This window comes from Agelaius phoeniceus, chromosome 26 (assembly GCF_051311805.1).
Source record: "Agelaius phoeniceus isolate bAgePho1 chromosome 26, bAgePho1.hap1, whole genome shotgun sequence".
In the NCBI taxonomy this organism is placed as follows: domain Eukaryota; kingdom Metazoa; phylum Chordata; class Aves; order Passeriformes; family Icteridae; genus Agelaius; species Agelaius phoeniceus.
In genome coordinates this window covers 3145635-3161727 of record NC_135290.1, presented here as the reverse complement: position 1 = coordinate 3161727, position 16093 = coordinate 3145635, and the positions used below count along the sequence as shown (strand labels likewise).

At 61.0% G+C, this 16093-nt stretch overlaps 3 protein-coding genes across 3 annotated transcripts; 2 read left to right on the top strand and 1 right to left on the bottom strand.

The window, feature by feature from the left end:
- Positions 1 to 900: 900 nt before the first annotated feature.
- On the top strand, positions 901 to 3342 carry TCAP (titin-cap). Its single transcript, XM_054649877.2, has 2 exons — positions 901 to 1508; positions 2752 to 3342. The coding sequence occupies exons 1-2, from the start codon at positions 1222 to 1224 to the stop codon at positions 3005 to 3007; spliced, it is 543 nt and encodes a 180-aa protein (XP_054505852.2). The 5' UTR covers positions 901 to 1221; the 3' UTR covers positions 3008 to 3342.
- A 757-nt stretch (positions 3343 to 4099) lies between these two features.
- PNMT (phenylethanolamine N-methyltransferase) lies at positions 4100 to 7678 on the top strand. The gene is made up of 3 exons (XM_054649824.2): positions 4100 to 5282; positions 5605 to 5812; positions 6996 to 7678. The coding sequence occupies exons 1-3, from the start codon at positions 5129 to 5131 to the stop codon at positions 7429 to 7431; spliced, it is 798 nt and encodes a 265-aa protein (XP_054505799.1). The 5' UTR covers positions 4100 to 5128; the 3' UTR covers positions 7432 to 7678.
- A 585-nt stretch (positions 7679 to 8263) lies between these two features.
- PGAP3 (post-GPI attachment to proteins phospholipase 3) lies at positions 8264 to 14884 on the bottom strand. The gene is made up of 8 exons (XM_054649505.2): positions 14630 to 14884; positions 14009 to 14106; positions 13780 to 13932; positions 13049 to 13111; positions 12865 to 12926; positions 12008 to 12144; positions 10238 to 10442; positions 8264 to 8768 (listed from the first exon to the last, which is right to left on the bottom strand). Exons 1-8 carry the CDS (start codon positions 14820 to 14822, stop codon positions 8705 to 8707), a joined length of 975 nt encoding a protein of 324 aa, XP_054505480.1. The 5' UTR covers positions 14823 to 14884; the 3' UTR covers positions 8264 to 8704.
- Between the last annotated feature and the right edge of the window lie 1209 nt (positions 14885 to 16093).

Sequence of the window (16093 nt, the reverse complement as noted above, 5' to 3'; positions counted from 1 at the left end):
TCCCCAGTTCCGTGAGGAAGAGGGGACAGAGGTGGTGGCCGTGTCACAGCTGAGCCCTGTGCCAGGCTCACCGGGTCAAGGCACAGTTTGTGACCCCCTCCCCCAGTGTCACCACTGGGGACCCCCCAAATCTCCCCTTGGCTCTGGCTGAGCCCCCTCCTTCCTTCCCAAAGCTGCAGCTCCGGGCGGAGCCAGCGCGGGATTTGCCTTAAGCAGAGACTTTGCTCCTTTTTGGGGGTGCAGGGGGGGGTGTTGGGGGTGGGGGTGCGTGGGGGGGTGCGGGGGTGGCTGCAGCTCCTCCTCTACCTGTGAGCTCCGTGTGAGCTCCGTGTGCTGCTCTAAAAACAGCAGCAGCAGCAGCAGCAGCAGTGTGGGGGCTGTGCTGGGGAGGGGGGCACCCACAGCCCCCCCCCCAGGGCTCTCTGCACCCCCCTGAGGGTCTGGGGGGGTGCAGACCCCCCGACCCCCCCCCCAAATTTGTGGGGGATGAATTAAAGCCTTGCACTGTTTGCAGGTTTGTGTTTCCTGTGTGGCTGTGTCAGACACTGAATGGAGGGGAGGGGGCAGATGTGGGGCTGGGGTCACCCTGAAGACCCCCCCAGTGCTAAAGGTGGGGGGGTCCAGGCTCCTTGGGGCGCTGGCTGTGGGTGGCACTGTCCCCAAGCCATGGTGGCACCAGCAGCTCCATCCACCTGGAGCATCTCTGTCTGTCTGTCTGTCTGTCCCCAGTGTCCCTCCAGCCCTGCGTTCATCCCCTGGGGTGGGACCCCCACACTTGGGGGCAGCTCTGGGGGCTGTCACCAGCCCTGTCCTCTGTGTCACCATCGTCACATCCTCTCGGTGTCACCAGCCCTGTCCCCTCTGTGTCACCAACCCTGTCCCCTCTGTGTCACCAGCCCTGTCCCCTCTGTCACCAGCCACCTCCATGGGTCACTGCCACCCGACTGCTGGCCCTACAAACACCCATTTGGGAGTCCCTACAGCCCCAAACCCCTGTCCTGGGCTGTCCCCAATGTCCCTGTGAACGCACCCCAATGTCCCCTCTGAAGGGGACCCCAATGTCCCTGCGAAGGGGACCCCAATGTCCCTCTGAGCTGGGCGCTGTGGCCGCTGTGGGTGGCACAGAGGGGACAGGGAAAGGCCAGCCGTGCCCTGGGCAGGTGCCAGGGCGGGTCCTGCTGGTGCCATCACGTTGCTGGCAGGGTCTGCCCCGCGTCCCCAATGCGGGAAGGGGAGGGGACACCCCCGTGGGTGCCACACACGTGTCCGAAGTGCCACCCCCCCTCCTTGGCAGCGCTCGGTGCCTCCCAAAATAGCCCCGGCGGGGCCATAAAAGCAGAAGGGGCACAGGGGGAGGGGGGAAAAGGAGCCATGGTGGGCCTTGGGGGATCCAGGGCGCCGCTCTCGGCCCGCCTGGGCTGCCGCCTGCAGGAGGAGGACGTGGGCAGGAAGGAAACCTTCAGTGCCGAGTGGCTGGACCTGGAGCTCAGCTCCCGACCCGAGGAGGGGTGAGGGGCACGGCCAGGGGGGTGCCAGGGGGTGCCAGGAGTATGGGGGGCATCGGGTGCTGGAGGGTTTGGGGGGTTCTGTTGTGGGGATTTGGGTTGTGGGGTTCTGGAGCGTGGGGTTTCCATGGGGTTGTGGGGTGCTTCCAAAATTGTGGGGCCTCCAGAGGGGTTTGAGGGGCTCCAAGGGTCCCAAAATATGGGGGTTTGGGTAGCCCAAGTGTCCTAGGGGGTGCCAGGGGGTCCCAGGGGGTGCCAGGGTTATGGGGGGCATCGGGTGCTGGAGGATTTGGGGGGTTTTTTGTGAAGATTTGGGTTATGGGGTTCTGAAATGTGGGGTTTCCATGGTTTTGTGGGGTGGTTCCAAAATTGTGGGGTCTCGAGGGGCTCCAAGAGTCCCAAAATATGGGGGTTTGGGCGGCCCAAGAGTCCCAAACTTGGGAAGACCCAATGGTCCCAGGGGGTGCCAGGGGGTGCTGGGGGCACAGGGGGCACCGGGTGCTGGAGGATTTGGGGTTTTTTTTGTGAACATTTGGGTTGTGGGGTTCTGAAATGTGGGGTTTCCATGGGGTTTTGGTGGGCTCCAAGTGGCTCAAAATGTGGGGTCTCCATAGGGTTTTGAGGGGCTCCCAAAATACGGAGTTTCCATGGGTTTGTGGGATGGGTTGGGGGTTTCCATGGGGGTTTGGGGGTGTAGGAGACTCCAATGGGGTTTTGAGCAGCCCAAGAGTTCCCATGGGGTCTTGTGTCCCAAATTAGGAGGTTCCCAGGGGGTTGGGGGGTTCTGAGGGTCCCTGGGGGGTCAGGGAAGCTCCGGGGGGAGGTGGGGGGGGGTACCCAAGAGGGACTGGGGGGGAGGCCGGGATTCCACAAGGGGCCAGAAGAACATGGGGGTCTCCAGGGGTTCCTATGGGGGTCTCCGGGGGTTCCCATGGGGGTCTCCAGGTGTTCCTATGGGGCTGAGCTGGGATATGGGACATGGGGGGTTCTCCCATAGAGTGGGGCGGCACATGGGGGTCTCCAGGTGTTCCCGTGGGGGTCTCCAGGTGTTCCTATGGGGGTCTCCAGGTGTTCCCGTGGGGGTCTCCAGGTGTTCCTATGGGGCTGAGCTGGGACATGGGGGATTCTCCCATAGAGTGGGGCGGCACACGGGGGTCTCCGGGGGTCCTGTCGGGGCGCGGTGACCCCGAGGGCTCAGAGCAGGACCCTGAGGACCCTGACCCAGTGAGGCTCTGTCCGTGCCCAGGTGGTGCCGGCGGGAGGCGGACACGCAGCGCCGGGAGTCGCTGGAGCAGCGCGGGGCCGTGCGGGTGCTGGAGCAGCGCTCGCCCTGGGGGCTGCTCAGGGTGGGGGTCCTGGGGCAGCCCCTGACCCAGCACCTCCTGCCCTACGCCCGCACCTTCCCCGTGCCCCTCTTTGCCCCCTCAGACCTGCGCGGCGCCAAGGGCGGCGTTCCCCGCACCCTCTCCCGCTCCCTCTCGCACGAAGCCCAGCGGGGCTGAGTTGCCGGGGGAGGTCGGGGTGCGGGGTGGGGGGGGCAGGAGGGTGATGTTGGGGGGGGCTGGGGGGACCCTCTGGGTCAGCTCAGCCGCCCCCCGAAAAGGCAGCAGGAGAAGGAAGGGGCAGGTGGGGGTGGGCTCCCATCGCTCGGGACCCCGCCCCGCTGCGGGCGCGGTGGAGGCCGGTGGGGATGAGGACCCCGCGGGTCGGGGGCTCCCGCCCTTCGGGGGGCTCCCGGCAGCTCCGGCGTGACTCAGTTTCCCTGGCGAGAAGAAGGGAATGAGAGGAGGAGGATGAGGATCGCTGAAAGCCTGGGGGGGCTGGAATGGGGAGGGGGGGTTGTACAAACCGCGCTCTTTGTACGGCAATAAAACCGCACAAAGAACCCACAAAAACTCTACCTTGGCACGGCAGAGTCTTTTCTGGGGGGGTACAAGGGTGGGGGGCAAGATTTAGGGTGGGGGGGGGGCCGTGTGTGGGGCACACGGGGAAACTGAGGCACGGCAGAGGGGGGGACCCGGTGTCTTATGGGACTGGGGGGGTCTGGGGGGGGCTGTGGTTATATAACCCCCCCCCCCGCATCGCCCACCCGGTGCCAGGTTCTGCAGTGCCCAGATTAGCTGTTCCCAGTCCGGATCCCGCTGTCCCTGGGCCCCCGCCAGGCCCTGTCCCCTCCCTGTCCCCTCCCCCGACCCCGTCCCGCTCCTTCCTCCCTCCTGGCCCTGCACCCTCACCCCTGCAGATCGGGCACGGGAAGGGTTTGGGGTCTTACAACGCCCCCAGCCACAAATGTGGGAACCACCCTGCTCGTTAGCTCGGGGTGCTGGGAGCGCTGGGAGCACTGGGAGCTCTGGGAGCACTGGGAGCCCTGGGAGCGCTGGGAGCCCTGGGAGCTCTGGGAGCGCTGGGAGCACTGGGAGCACTGGGAGCGCTGGGAGCCCTGGGAGCCCTGGGAGCACTGGGAGCACTGGGAGCTCTGGGAGCACTGGGAGTACTGGGAGCACTGGGAGCGCTGGGAGCACTGGGAGTACTGGGAGCGCTGGGAGCACTGGGAGCCCTGGGAGCACTGGGAGCACTGGGAGCTCTGGAGCACTGGGAGCACTGGGAGCACTGGGAGCACTGGGAGCTGGCAGAGGTGGCACCGGCTCCTGCCAGAGCTGGGCTGAGTCCAGCACGGGCGATGGAGAGCTCAGATGGGCCCCATCCCAATCCCCACATCATTCCAATGCCTTTCCATCCAAATCCCCTTCCCAATCCCAATCCCAATCGTCCCCTCATTCTAATCCCTTCCCATTCTTCTCCATTCTCCTCCCCATCCCAATCCACCCCAATCCCTCCACATTTCCATGCCAATCTCATTCCAGTCCTTTCCCAACCCAATTCCACACCATTCCATTCCCTTTCCATCCCCATCCCAATCCCAATTCTCCCCTCATTCTAATCCCTTCCCATTCCCCTCCCCATCCCAATCCACCCCAATCCCTCCACATTTTTCCATCCCCATCCCATTCCAGTCCTTTCCCACCCCCATTTCACACCATTCCTGTTCCCTCCTATCCCCATCTCATTTTTGTCCCTCTCCCAATCCCCCTCCATCCTCATCCCTATCCCACCCTCTTCATCCTCACCCCTCTTCCACCCTCTTCATCTTCATCCCTATCCCAATTCCCCTCCATCCTCATCCCTATCCATCCTCACTCCTTTCCCACCCTCTTCATCCTCATCCTTATCCCAATTCCCCTCCATCTTCATCCCAATCCCTCTCCATCCTCATCCCACGGGACCCCCACGAGCTGGGGCAGCACAGGGGGGTCACAGCCACATCTCGGGCTGTGGGGACAGACTCTCCCCGGCGCAGGGACAGCATTCCTGGATTCCCAGAGCCCGGGAAGAGCGGCGGATCCGTTATCAGCTCCGTTATCGGCTCCGGCCGCGGCCCGGGGGCGCTGGCGCTAACCGGGTTAGGAGGGCTGGATGACGGATGGAGGGATGCAGGGTGGATGATGGATGGGTGGAGGGATGCAGGGTGGATGGATGGGGCTGTCTCGGCTCCTAGTGGCCCCTCCCGGGCCGGCCAAGGATAAAAAGCGGCGGCGGCGGGGCCGGAGCCTCAGCCCCTCGCCATGAGCAGCCCGGCCGCGCTCCGAGAGGGCTACGAGCACTTCGACCCCCGCGCGTACCTGCGCAACAATTACCTCCCCCCCCGAGCCGACTTCTCCTCCGAGGAGTTCGTGGTGCCCTGGAAGCTGCGATGCCTGGCCGAGACCTTCGCCAGCGGTGAGAGAGGAAGGCGGCGGGGCGGGGAAACTGAGGCACGGAGCACGCAGGGGCAGCTCCTCTGCTCCTGCCTGGTTTTCCCGGGTACCCTCAGTGTGGTGGGGAAACTGAGGCACGGAGCATCCTCTGCTCCTCCCTGGTTTTCCTGGGGACCCTCAGCGTGGCGGGGAAACTGAGGCACGGAGCATCCTCTGCTCCTGCCTGGTTTTCCCGGGGACCCTCAGCGTGGCGGGGAAACTGAGGCACGGAGCATCCTCTGCTCCTGCCTGGTTTTCCCGGTTGTTGTGGGGGTCCCTCCCAGACATGTCCTGTCCCCTCCCAGGTGAGATCCGAGGGCGGACGTTGATCGATGTGGGCTCGGGCCCCACCATCTACCAACTGCTGAGTGCCTGCGACCACTTCGAGGAGATCGTGGCCACCGATTTCCTGGCGGTGAACCGGGAGGAGCTCGGCCGGTGGGCGCGGGGGGAGCCCGGAGCCTTCGACTGGAGCCCGTTCATCCAGCACGTCTGCAAGATCGAGGGGCGCGGGTAGGGGGGCCGGGGGGGCACGGGAAGGGGGTGCTGGGGGGGTCCCCGCTGGATCGTGTCCCCAAAATCCACGGGATCACAGATCCGGGTCCTCACAGATCCCTGTAGATCCCGTGGGATCACAGCCACGTTTTGCCACAGATGCTGAGGGGATCCCTATAGGACCCTGTCACCAAAATCCCGTGGCATCACGGCCCCACATCCTCACAGACGGTGTTCCCAAATCCCATGGGTTCACAGCCCCCGTCTCTGCAGGATCCCAGCCTCAGATATCCATGGGATCCTCTCTCTGAGCCTGTGGGTGAAGGGCTGATCCCCACAGGAGCCTGTCCTTGTGGGTGCCCACTTGATCCTGCTCCCAAATCCCTGTGGCTCTTGGGTCAATCCCTCCTGGATCCCATTTCCCCACATCCCTGCAGCTGCTGGGTTGATCCCCAGGAGATGCTGTCCCTTTGTCCCTGTGTGTGCTGGGTTTGTCCTGCTGCAATCCTGCGCCTGGGTCCCTGTGGGTTCTGGAATGGGCATCCCACCCCACATCCCTGCAGGATCCTGTCCCCACACCCCTGTGTGTGCTGGATTGATCCCATCCCCACCTCTCTTTGTGTCCCAGGCCAATGCCCACCCAATCCCTGCTTCCCTGCACAATCCCACCTCATATCCCTGCAGAATTCTCTCCTAACCTCCCTTTGTCTGCTGCATTGATCCCATCCCCACATCCCTCCATGTGCTGGGTTCTTCCCATCCCTACAGGGATCTGTGTGTGCCAAATCGATCCCATCCCCACACTCCCCTGGGTGCCAGGTTGATCCCATCCCCTTATCCCTGTAGATACTGAATTGATCCCATTCCCACGTCCCTGTGGATACTGAATTGATCCCATTCCCACATCCCTGTGGACACTGGATCAACCTCATCCCCCCATCCCCGTGGACACTGGATTGATTCCATCCCCACACCCCCATCGATAATGGATTGACCCCATCCCTATATCCCTGTGAATGCTGGATTGATCCCTTGATCCCATCCCCACATCCCCATGGGACCGACCCCATCCCCACATCCCTGTCTGGATCGATCCCACCCCCCCATCCCCGCGTTTTTCGGGGTCAATCCCCTCCCCACACCCCCCATCCCCATCCCCACATCCCTTATTCCCTCATTCCCTCATTCCCCCTCTCCCCAGGGAGCCGTGGCAGGACAAGCAGCGCCGTCTCCGCCAGCGCCTCCGCCGGATCCTCCCCATCGACGTTCACCGCCCGGAGCCTCTGGGGGCCCCGCTGCGCCCCCGGGCCGATGCGCTGCTCTCCGCCTTCTGCCTGGAGGCCGTGAGCCCCGACCGCGCCTCCTTCGTGCGGGCTCTGAGCCACGTGGGGACCCTGCTGCGCCCGGGGGGACACGCGGTGCTGCTGGGGGCTCTGGGCGAGTCCTTCTACCTGGCGGGTCCCGCTCGGCTGCCCGTGGTGCCGCTGCAGGAATCGGATGTGCGGGAGGCGCTGGCGGCCGCGGGGTTCGCGCTGCGGGAGCTGCGCTGTTACGCGATGCCCCCCGCGCTCCGCACCGGCGTGGATGATGTGGATGGGGTGTTCTTCGCCCACGCGCAAAAACCGCTGGAAATGTGAGGGGGAGTCCCGGGAAATGGCCGGGAAATGGTGGGGAAATGTCACCCTGCCCGGGAGAGCCAAGGGAGGGGTGGGATGGGGGCAGCGCCGGCGGGATGGTGACAATAAAGGCTGAGGTTGTGGCACAGGATGGTGACAATGAAGGCTAAGGTGGCACAGGATGGTGACAATAAGGGCACAGGTTGTGGCACAGGATGGTGACAATAAAGGCTGGGGTTGTGGCACAGGATGGTGACAGTAAAGGTGGCAGAGGATGGTGACAATAAAGGGCAGAGAAAGGTGACAATAAGGGCACAGGTTGTGGCACAGGATGGTGACAATAAAGGCTGAGGTGGCACAGGATGGTGGTGACAGTAAAGGGCAGGGGATGGTGACAATAAAGGGCAGGGGATGGTGACAATAAGGGCACAGGTTATGGCACAGGATGGTGACAATAAGGGCACAGGTTGTGGCACAGGATGGTGACAGTAAAGGGCAGGGGACGGTGACAATAAAGGCTGAGGATGGGATGGGTGGGGGGGGTCTCAGCAGGGGGATTTGGGGCACAAATGGGGGGCAGAGAGCAAGAACAGGGTGGGAAAGGGGGTGCAGGGCAGGGCAGGTATGGGGTGGGTGTGGGGTGTGCTGAGGGGGTTTGGGAACACTGAGGGTGTTGGGGACACCTGGAGGGAATTTTGGGGCACACGGGGTGGGACAGAGCGAGGCAGGGGGGGTAAGGGGTGCACTCTGGGGTGACAGCAGAAGGGAATGGGGTACACTGGGGGCTGGGGGACAAACCCAGGGGCTGGGGGGCACGGGGTGCCCTTGGGGCAGGGGACACGAAGCCAGCAGCTCACAGATCAAACTCAGCTTTATTCACATCCCACAACACACCCAGGGAGGGGGCAATGGGGGGGGCACAGCCCCTCTGGGCTGGGAGGGGGCACCCCCAGCCCCAAGGCACCCACACAACGCCCCCCACCCCTGCCAGAGCCCCCCCATGCACACAGACCCCCCCCAAATCACCCACATGTCCCCCATCACCCACTGTCACCTCATGGGGGGGTCCCCAACTCAGCATGGGGAGGGTTTTGGGGGGGGGGGGCTCAGCTGTCCTGGACCCCTCTGTGCCCAGCTGGGGGGCACGGGGGGTCTGGGGGTGTAAAACAAACCTCAGAAGGCAACTGGGGGGGGCAGGAGGCCGTGGCCAGGGGGGGCTGGGAGGTTGCTTGGCACAGGGCAGGGCACAGCCCTGGGGGGGCACGGGGGGCTCTGCCCACCCCCCCCAGCAGCTCTAGTCCACTTTGAAGAGGTCGGAGTTGGCCTTCAGGAGGTAGAGGCTGTCGTCCATCAGGAAACTGGGGGGACAAGGGAGGGGTTTAGGGGGGGCCTTGAACCCCAACATTGAGCACAGCAAGCCTGGGGTCCCTCCAGCACCCCCATTTCAAGGTGGGGAGGGGGGGTCTGGGTATGGCACAGGGACCAAGAACATCCCATGGGAAACTGAGGGGGTGCTGAGCACCCCAATTTCAACAGGGAGGGCTCAGAGCACCCACAGTGGGGTCCCCAACACCTCAGTTTGGGACTTGCAGCACCCCATGGAAAACTGAGGGGGCCCTGAGCCCCCCAGTTTCAAGAGGGGGACGCTCAGAATCCCACAGATATGAGCACCCCAATTAAGAGGGGGACCCTGAGAACCCCACAAACCTGAACACCCCAATTTCAAGAGGGGAACACTCTTGAGAACCCCACAAATCTGAGCACCCCAATTAAGAGGGGGACAATGAGAACCCCACAGGCCACAGTGGGCCCTGAGCATCCCAGTTCCAAGAGGGATCCCCCAACAGAGTCCCCAACACCCCCAGACCACAGCAGAGCCCCCCCAAACCCCGGGGGGAAGCTCTGCACCCCTGCAGCTCCCTGGGGAGCCCCTCACCCCTATTTTTAATTTTATTTTAGATAGGATTGGGGGGTAACTGACCTGTATTTTTAGTTTTATTTTAAATGGGGAAGGGAGGTCACTGACCTGTATTTTTAATTTTATTTAATTTTTAAACTTAATTTCATTTAATTTTAATTTTATTTTTAATTTTAATAATTTTATTATAAATTTAAATTTATTTATTTAAATTTTTTATTAATTTAATTTTATTAATTTTAATTTTATATTTTATTTAATTTATTTTAAATGGGGAGGGGGGCGTCACTGACCTGTATTTTTAATTTTATTTTAAATTTTACTTAATTTTATTAATTTTAATTTTATAGTGTTAATTTAATTTAATTAATTTTAAATTTTATATTTTACTTAATTTATTTATATTTATTTTTTATTTATATTTATATTTTATTTTAAGTGGGGGCGGGTCACTGACCTGTATTTTTAATTTTATTTAAATGGGATGGGTGGTCACTGATGTGTATTTTTAATTTTATTTAATTTTTTATTTAATTTTTATTATATTTTAAATTTTATTTAATTTTATTAATTTCAATTTTATAGTATTAATTTAATTTAATTAATTTTAAATTTTATGTTTTATTTACTTTATTTCTATTTCTATTTTATTTTAAGTGGGGATGGGGCGGTCACTGACATGTATTTTAAATTTTATTTAATTTTTTATTTAATTTTACCTTATTTTTATTTCATTTTTAATTTTATTAATTTGAATTTTATAGTACTAATTTAATTTTAATTATTTTAATTTTATATTTAATTTAATTTAATTTATTTATATTTAGATTTTATTTTAAGTGGGGGGGGGGGGCACTGACCTGTATTTTAAATTTTATTTTAAATGGCATTGGAGGATGTGTCACAGACCTGTAGAAGAGCACGTTGAGGGGGATGGTCCCGATGTGCCAGAGCGCGTGGGCGTCCAGCACCCAGAGCAGGGGGGGGAAATCGAGCAGCTCCAGCAGCGCCAGCGCCTGCAGCAGCAGCACCGCGGCCGCGCATTTCCACACGTGCGGGAGCCGCCGGCCCTGCCGCAGGCACCAGCGCAGCCACCACGCCACCGTCAGCATCCCTGCGACAGCGAAAACAGCGTCAGCGTGCCCGGGACACGGGAAAACAGCGGGAAAACAGCGGGAAAACAGCGGGACAACAGCGGCACTGAGAGCTCCGGGGTGGGCAAAACACCGGGAGAGTTGCTGGGGAATAGAGAGGGGGGAGAGGGGGTGTCCAAACTCTGAAAGAATTGCTGGGGAAACAGTGGGGATCAGGGACAGACGGGTGCCAAACCCCAGTCAGGATTCCTGGGGAAACAGAGTGAGGATCAGGAAGAGGAGGGTGCCCAAAGCCTGTCAGAATTCCTGGGGAAATAGGGATGATCAGGGACAGGGAGGTGCTCAAAGCCTGTCAGAATTCCTGGGGAAACAGAGTGAGGATCAGGGACAGGGAGGTGCTCAAACTCCAGTTAGAATTCCTGGGGAAACAGGAAAACACAAGGACAAAACCCCAGTCAGAATTCCTGGGGAAATAGGGAGGATCAGGGACAGGGAGTGCCCAAACTCCAGTCAGAATTCCTGGGGAAACAGGGAGGATCAGGGACAGGGGGTGCTCAAACTCCAGTTAGAATTCCTGGGGAAACAGGAAAACACAAGGACAAAATCCCAGTCAGAATTCCTGGGGAAACAGAGTGAGGATCAGGGACAGGGGGTTCCCAAACTCCAGTTAGAATTCCTGGGGAAACAGGAAAACACAAGGACAAAATCCCTGTCAGAATTCCTGGGGAAACAGAGTGAGGATCAGGGACAGTGGGGTGCCCAAACTCCAGTCAGAATTCCTGGGGAAACAGGGAAGATGAGGGACAGGGAGGTGCTCAAACTCGGTCAGAATTCCTGGGGAAACAGGAAAACACAAGGACAAAACCCCAGTCAGAATTCCTGGGGAAAACAGTGAGGGGGATCGGGGAGAGATGGGTGCTCAAACTCTCTCAGCATTCCTGGGAAAACAGTGAGGGGGGGATCAGGGAGAGGGGGTGTCCAAAGTCTGTCAGAATTCCTGAAGAAACAGGGGGGAACAGGCTCAAACTCTGAAAGAATTCCAGGGAAAACAGTGGGGATCAAAGACAGGGTGGTGCCCAAATTGTGGTCAGCATTCCTGGGAAAAGAGGAAAACACAGGGACAGGGGGTGTCCAAACCCCGGTCAGAATTCCTGGGGAAACAACGAGGGGGTCAGGGAGAGATGGGTGCCCAAACTCTGAAAGAATTCCTGGAGAAACACTGGGGATCAGGGATTGTGGGGTGCCCAAACTCTGAAAGAATTCCTGGGAAAACCACGAGGGGGATGTGGGAGAGGGGGGTGCCCAAACCCCAGTTAGAATTCCTGGGAAAAGAGGAGAACACAGGGACAGGGGGGTGCCCAAAGTGTGGTCAGCATTCCTGGGGAAACAGGAGAACACAGGGACAGGGGGTGCCCAAACCCCTGGGCAGAACTCCACAAAAATGGGGAGCCCAGGGACATGGGGATACCCAAACCCCTGCTCAGCATTCCTGGGAAAATGGGGCTCAGACTGACCCCTGACACAGCCCCAGTGCCCCCCAGTGCCTCCCAGTCCATCCCAGTCCCTCCCAGTGCCCCCAGCCCACCAGCAGCAGCGTTGGCCACCAGGTTGTAGCCGTAGTCGAAGCGCACGAGGCTCAGGTAGGAGATGTGGCCGGCGAGGAAGAGGAGGAGGAAGGCTCTGAAGATGCTGATTAAGGCTGGGCGCTGCAGCCCCAGCGTCCTGTGGGCAAGGGGGACGGTCAGGGTCCTCCCAGTATGGCCCAGGATCCTCCCAGTACGGCCCAGGGTCCTCCCAGTATGGCCCAGGGTCCTCCCAGGTGCTCCAGCAATGCCCAAACTGGCCCAAGAGAGGCCAGCACCTTCTCCAGTATAGCCCAGTGCCTCCCAGTTTGCCCCAGTGCCCCCCAGTTTGCCCCAGTGCCCCCCAGTCTGCCCCCAATTTGCCCCAGTCCATCCCCAGTGCCCCCCAGTCCATCCCCATTGCTCCCCAGTGCCCCCCAGTCCAACCCCAGTGCCCCCCAGTCCATCCCCAGTGCCCCCCAGTTCACCCCAGTGTCCCCCAGTCCATCCCCATTGCTCCCCAGTGCCCCCCAGTCCCCCCCAGTTTGTCCCAGTTTGCCCCAGTGCCACCCAGTCCATCCCCAGTGTCCCCCAGTCCAACCCCAGCACCTCCCAGTCCGTCCCCAGTGCCCCCCAGTCCATCCCCATTGCTCCCCAGTCCAACCCCAGCACCTCCCAGTCTGTCCCCAGTGCCCCCCAGTCCCCCCCAGTTTGTCCCAGTTTGCCCCAGTGCCACCCAGTCCATCCCCAGTGCCCCCCAGTCCATCCCCATTGCTCCCCAGTGCTCCCCAGTCCAACCCCAGCACCTCCCAGTCTGTCCCCAGTGCCCCCCAGTCCTCCCCAGTGCCCCCCAGTTTGTCCCAGTTTGCCCAGTGCCCACCTGACGCAGCACAGGTACACGGAGTGCAGGATGACGGCCGAAGCACAGAAATAATCCAGTTTCTGTGGGATTTGGGATGGGGAAATTGGGGAGGGGGCCTAGAACAGGACCCCCAGGGGCTTGGGGACACTCTGGGGGTGTCACCCTGGGGGTTGGGGACACCCTGGGGGTGGCACTGCCTCACCTCTGTCAGCGCCGTGTCCCTGGTGTGGAACACGGTGGACCAGAACCAGGCGTTTAAGGAGACCTGGAAAAGGGGAAAATTTGGGATTTATGGGGTGGGGGGATGTGGGGCAGGGTCCCCCCCGGGTCAGGACCCCCTCAAATGGGGGATGGGGAGGATGGGAATGGGGTGGAGGGGTGGAAGAGATGGGGCTGGGTGGGGTCAGGGGGAGATGGGGAGGGGGATTTGGGGAGGAGGAAAAGGGAAAGGGGAAAAAGGGAAAGGGGAAAAAAAAGGGAAAGGGGGGAAGAAAAAGGGGAACAGGGGGGAAAGGGAAAGGGAGAAAAGGGAAAAGGGGAAAAGGGATAGGGGGAAAAGGGATAGGGGGAAAAGGGAAAGAAGGAAAAGGAAAGAAGAAGGAGGAAAAGGGAAGGGGAAAATGGAAAAGGATTGAAAAGAATGGAAAAGGATGGGAAAAAGGGAGGGAAAAAGGGAGGGAAAGGGGAGGGAAAGGGGAGGGAAAGGGGAGGGGAAAAGGGATGGGAAAAAGGGAGGGGAAATTATGGGAAAGGCTGAGAAAAGGATGGAAAAGAATGGAAAAGGGAGGGAAAGGATGGAAAAGGGAGGGGGAAAAGGGAGGGAAAAAAGGGAGGGGAAAAAAGGGAGGGGAAAAAAAGGGAAAAGGATGGGAAGGGGGAGGGAAATGATGGGCAAAGGGAGGGCAAAGGAGGCCAGCGGGCAGCAGGGCTCACCCAGGCGAAGGCGGTGCAGGTGGGGTAGGTGGGGGCGGCGCGGGGCACGGCCGCGCGGTACCGCAGCAGCATCACCAGGCTGGCCAGGCCGTTCAGCAGCGAGGCCAAGGCCGAGGCCGGCTCCTGCACGAACAGGAACCGCGAGAAGGGCCACTGGGGGGGCCCGGGGGGTCAGCGGGCACGGGGGGACCCCCGGGTGCCCCCCAGCCCCCCCCAGAGCCGCGCTGACCTTGCCGTGGAACTGGGGCACGCGGTGCCCACCCTGCTGGTACAGCCGCACCGTCAGCCACATGCACTCGTACTGGCACTCATCCCGGCACGTCCAGCCTGTGGGGGGCACACCAGTATGCACCAGTGCCTCCCAGTATGCACCAGTGCACCACCAGAGCGCCCCAGCCCAGCGCGGGGCAGAGGGAGTGGGTGGGATTCACCCCCCTGGCACCCCCAGCATCACTGAACAATCTGGGAGCACACCCAGCTGTCGCCATGGTGACCAGCAGCGTGCACCAGTGACTCCCCAGTATGGCCCAGTGACCTCCCAGTATGGCCCAGTGTCCCCACTTCATAGCCCAGCACCTCCCAGTATAGACCAAAACCAGCCCAGTATGCACCAGCACGACCCAGTGACAACCAGTACAGGATAAGGGACCCTTAACACAGCCCCAGTGTCCGCCAGCATCCCCCAGCGCTTCCCAGTTCAGCCCCAGTCCCTCCCAGTTCAGCCCCAGTCCCTCCCAGTCCCTCCGCCAAGGGGCGTGGCTTAAACTGGGGCGTGGCTCTGAGAGGCGCGGCCTACCCAGAGGGGGCGTGGTTTCCGGATCGGTCAACCAATAGGAGCAGGGGGCGGTACCTGTCAGGCCCATGTAGAGCGGCTGCCGGGCGCGGAAGTGCCGCAGTGCCGCTCCCGAGCAGTTCTGCCGCTCGCAGCGGCTCAGGCACTCCCGGTACAGCGGTTCCCGGTCCCCCTGCGAGCCCTGGGCCGGGCCCGGTGCTGCTGCCGCCATGAGAAGCAGCAGCAGCAGCTGCGCGGCCCGCGCCGCCATCGCCGCCCGGCCCGGCCGCTTCCGGCCCGCCCCGGAGATGGGGCGGCGCGGGGCACTATGGGATATACCGCCCCCGTCGGCCGCGGGAGGATCATGGGATATATCCCCCCGAGTACGCTCTGCAGAGGCTCATGGGATATATCCCCCCATGTTCGCTCTGCAGAGGCTCATGGGATATATCCCCCCATGGGGCCCGGGGATCCCGGGCGCTGTGGGGACCTTCCGGGGACCCTCCGGTGTCCTGCGGGGACCCTCCGGGGACCCTCCGGTGTCCTGCGGGGCTCGGGGTCAGTTGAGGGTCCGGGGGCAGCGCGGCTTGAGGAACTGAGTGGTCCCGGCCATGCGGGACCCCCGGCAGCGGCCTGGCCTGAGGTGACAGTGATGTGCTGGATCCCCATTCCTGTCCCCATGGCAGGCGGGACCCCAACACCGAGAGTCCCCTCTTTTGGGGCTCCTCCCTCGGGGCAGCCTCGGTAGCACATGTGGAAGCACAGACTGGGGTGACCAAGGGTACATGGGGGGCAGAACCTTCCCCATGTGGGGGTATCCTGGTCCCCATCCCACCTGCTCCTGGCTCTGCCCGGCCGGGGGGTTCGGATGGGGTCACCCCCATGTGTGGGGGTCCCCACCTGTGGAGGACCCCCCCCATGCCAATTCCCTGTGTGCCCAGGGCAGCAGGTGAAGGTGGAACAGGTGGGGGACAGGTGCCAGCTCTTGGTAACCCCACTGGGGACCCGTCAGATGCTGCTGGACTGTCCCTGTCCCCCAGGACAGCCTCCAGCCCCCCGCACCATTCCCGGTGCCAGCTCTGTCCCCCACCCCTGGGACTGACCCCCCCAAACCCACGAGTGGCGTTTCTGTCCCCCTTCCCCTCATGGGTGACAGTCCCAGCCCCAGTTGAGGGGACAGGGATGGAGGTCGGGTCCTCCCCCCCTCCATTCAGGCGACCCCCGTCCCCCGGGATCGCAGCGGGACCCCGGGACTGGGGACACCCCGGGGAACGGGAACGGGGCGCTCCGGGATGGGAATGCTGGGGGGGGGGGTCCAGGGTTAGGGGTTCCTGCTGCTTCGGGGGGGTAGAAAGTGGGGTCGGAGCCCCCCTGGTAGTGAGGAGGGGGCACCCGCCGGTCCCAGGATGGGAAGGAGGAACGGGGGGCTCCCGGGGGATGGACGGCGGTGATTCCCGGTGCTCGGGCGGAGGGAAGGGGGGGTCCGGGGCGGGACATTCCCGGTGCTCCGGGAGGTTGGACGGGGGTGTGTGTGGGGGGGGT

Coding starts and splice junctions, on each gene's coding strand:
- TCAP (XM_054649877.2), top strand. CDS start 1,222: ATGCGGGAAGGGGAGGGGACACCCCCGTGGGTGCCACACACGTGTCCG. Junction 1,509..2,751: donor AGCTCCCGACCCGAGGAGGG/GTGAGGGGCACG, acceptor GTCCGTGCCCAG/GTGGTGCCGGCGGGAGGCGG.
- PGAP3 (XM_054649505.2), bottom strand. CDS start 14,822: ATGGCGGCGCGGGCCGCGCAGCTGCTGCTGCTGCTTCTCATGGCGGCA. Junction 14,107..14,629: donor GCTCTACATGGGCCTGACAG/GTACCGCCCCCT, acceptor TGCCCCCCACAG/GCTGGACGTGCCGGGATGAG. Junction 13,933..14,008: donor TGCCCCAGTTCCACGGCAAG/GTCAGCGCGGCT, acceptor GGGCCCCCCCAG/TGGCCCTTCTCGCGGTTCCT.
- PNMT (XM_054649824.2), top strand. CDS start 5,129: ATGAGCAGCCCGGCCGCGCTCCGAGAGGGCTACGAGCACTTCGACCCC. Junction 5,283..5,604: donor GGCCGAGACCTTCGCCAGCG/GTGAGAGAGGAA, acceptor GTCCCCTCCCAG/GTGAGATCCGAGGGCGGACG. Junction 5,813..6,995: donor TGCAAGATCGAGGGGCGCGG/GTAGGGGGGCCG, acceptor CCCTCTCCCCAG/GGAGCCGTGGCAGGACAAGC.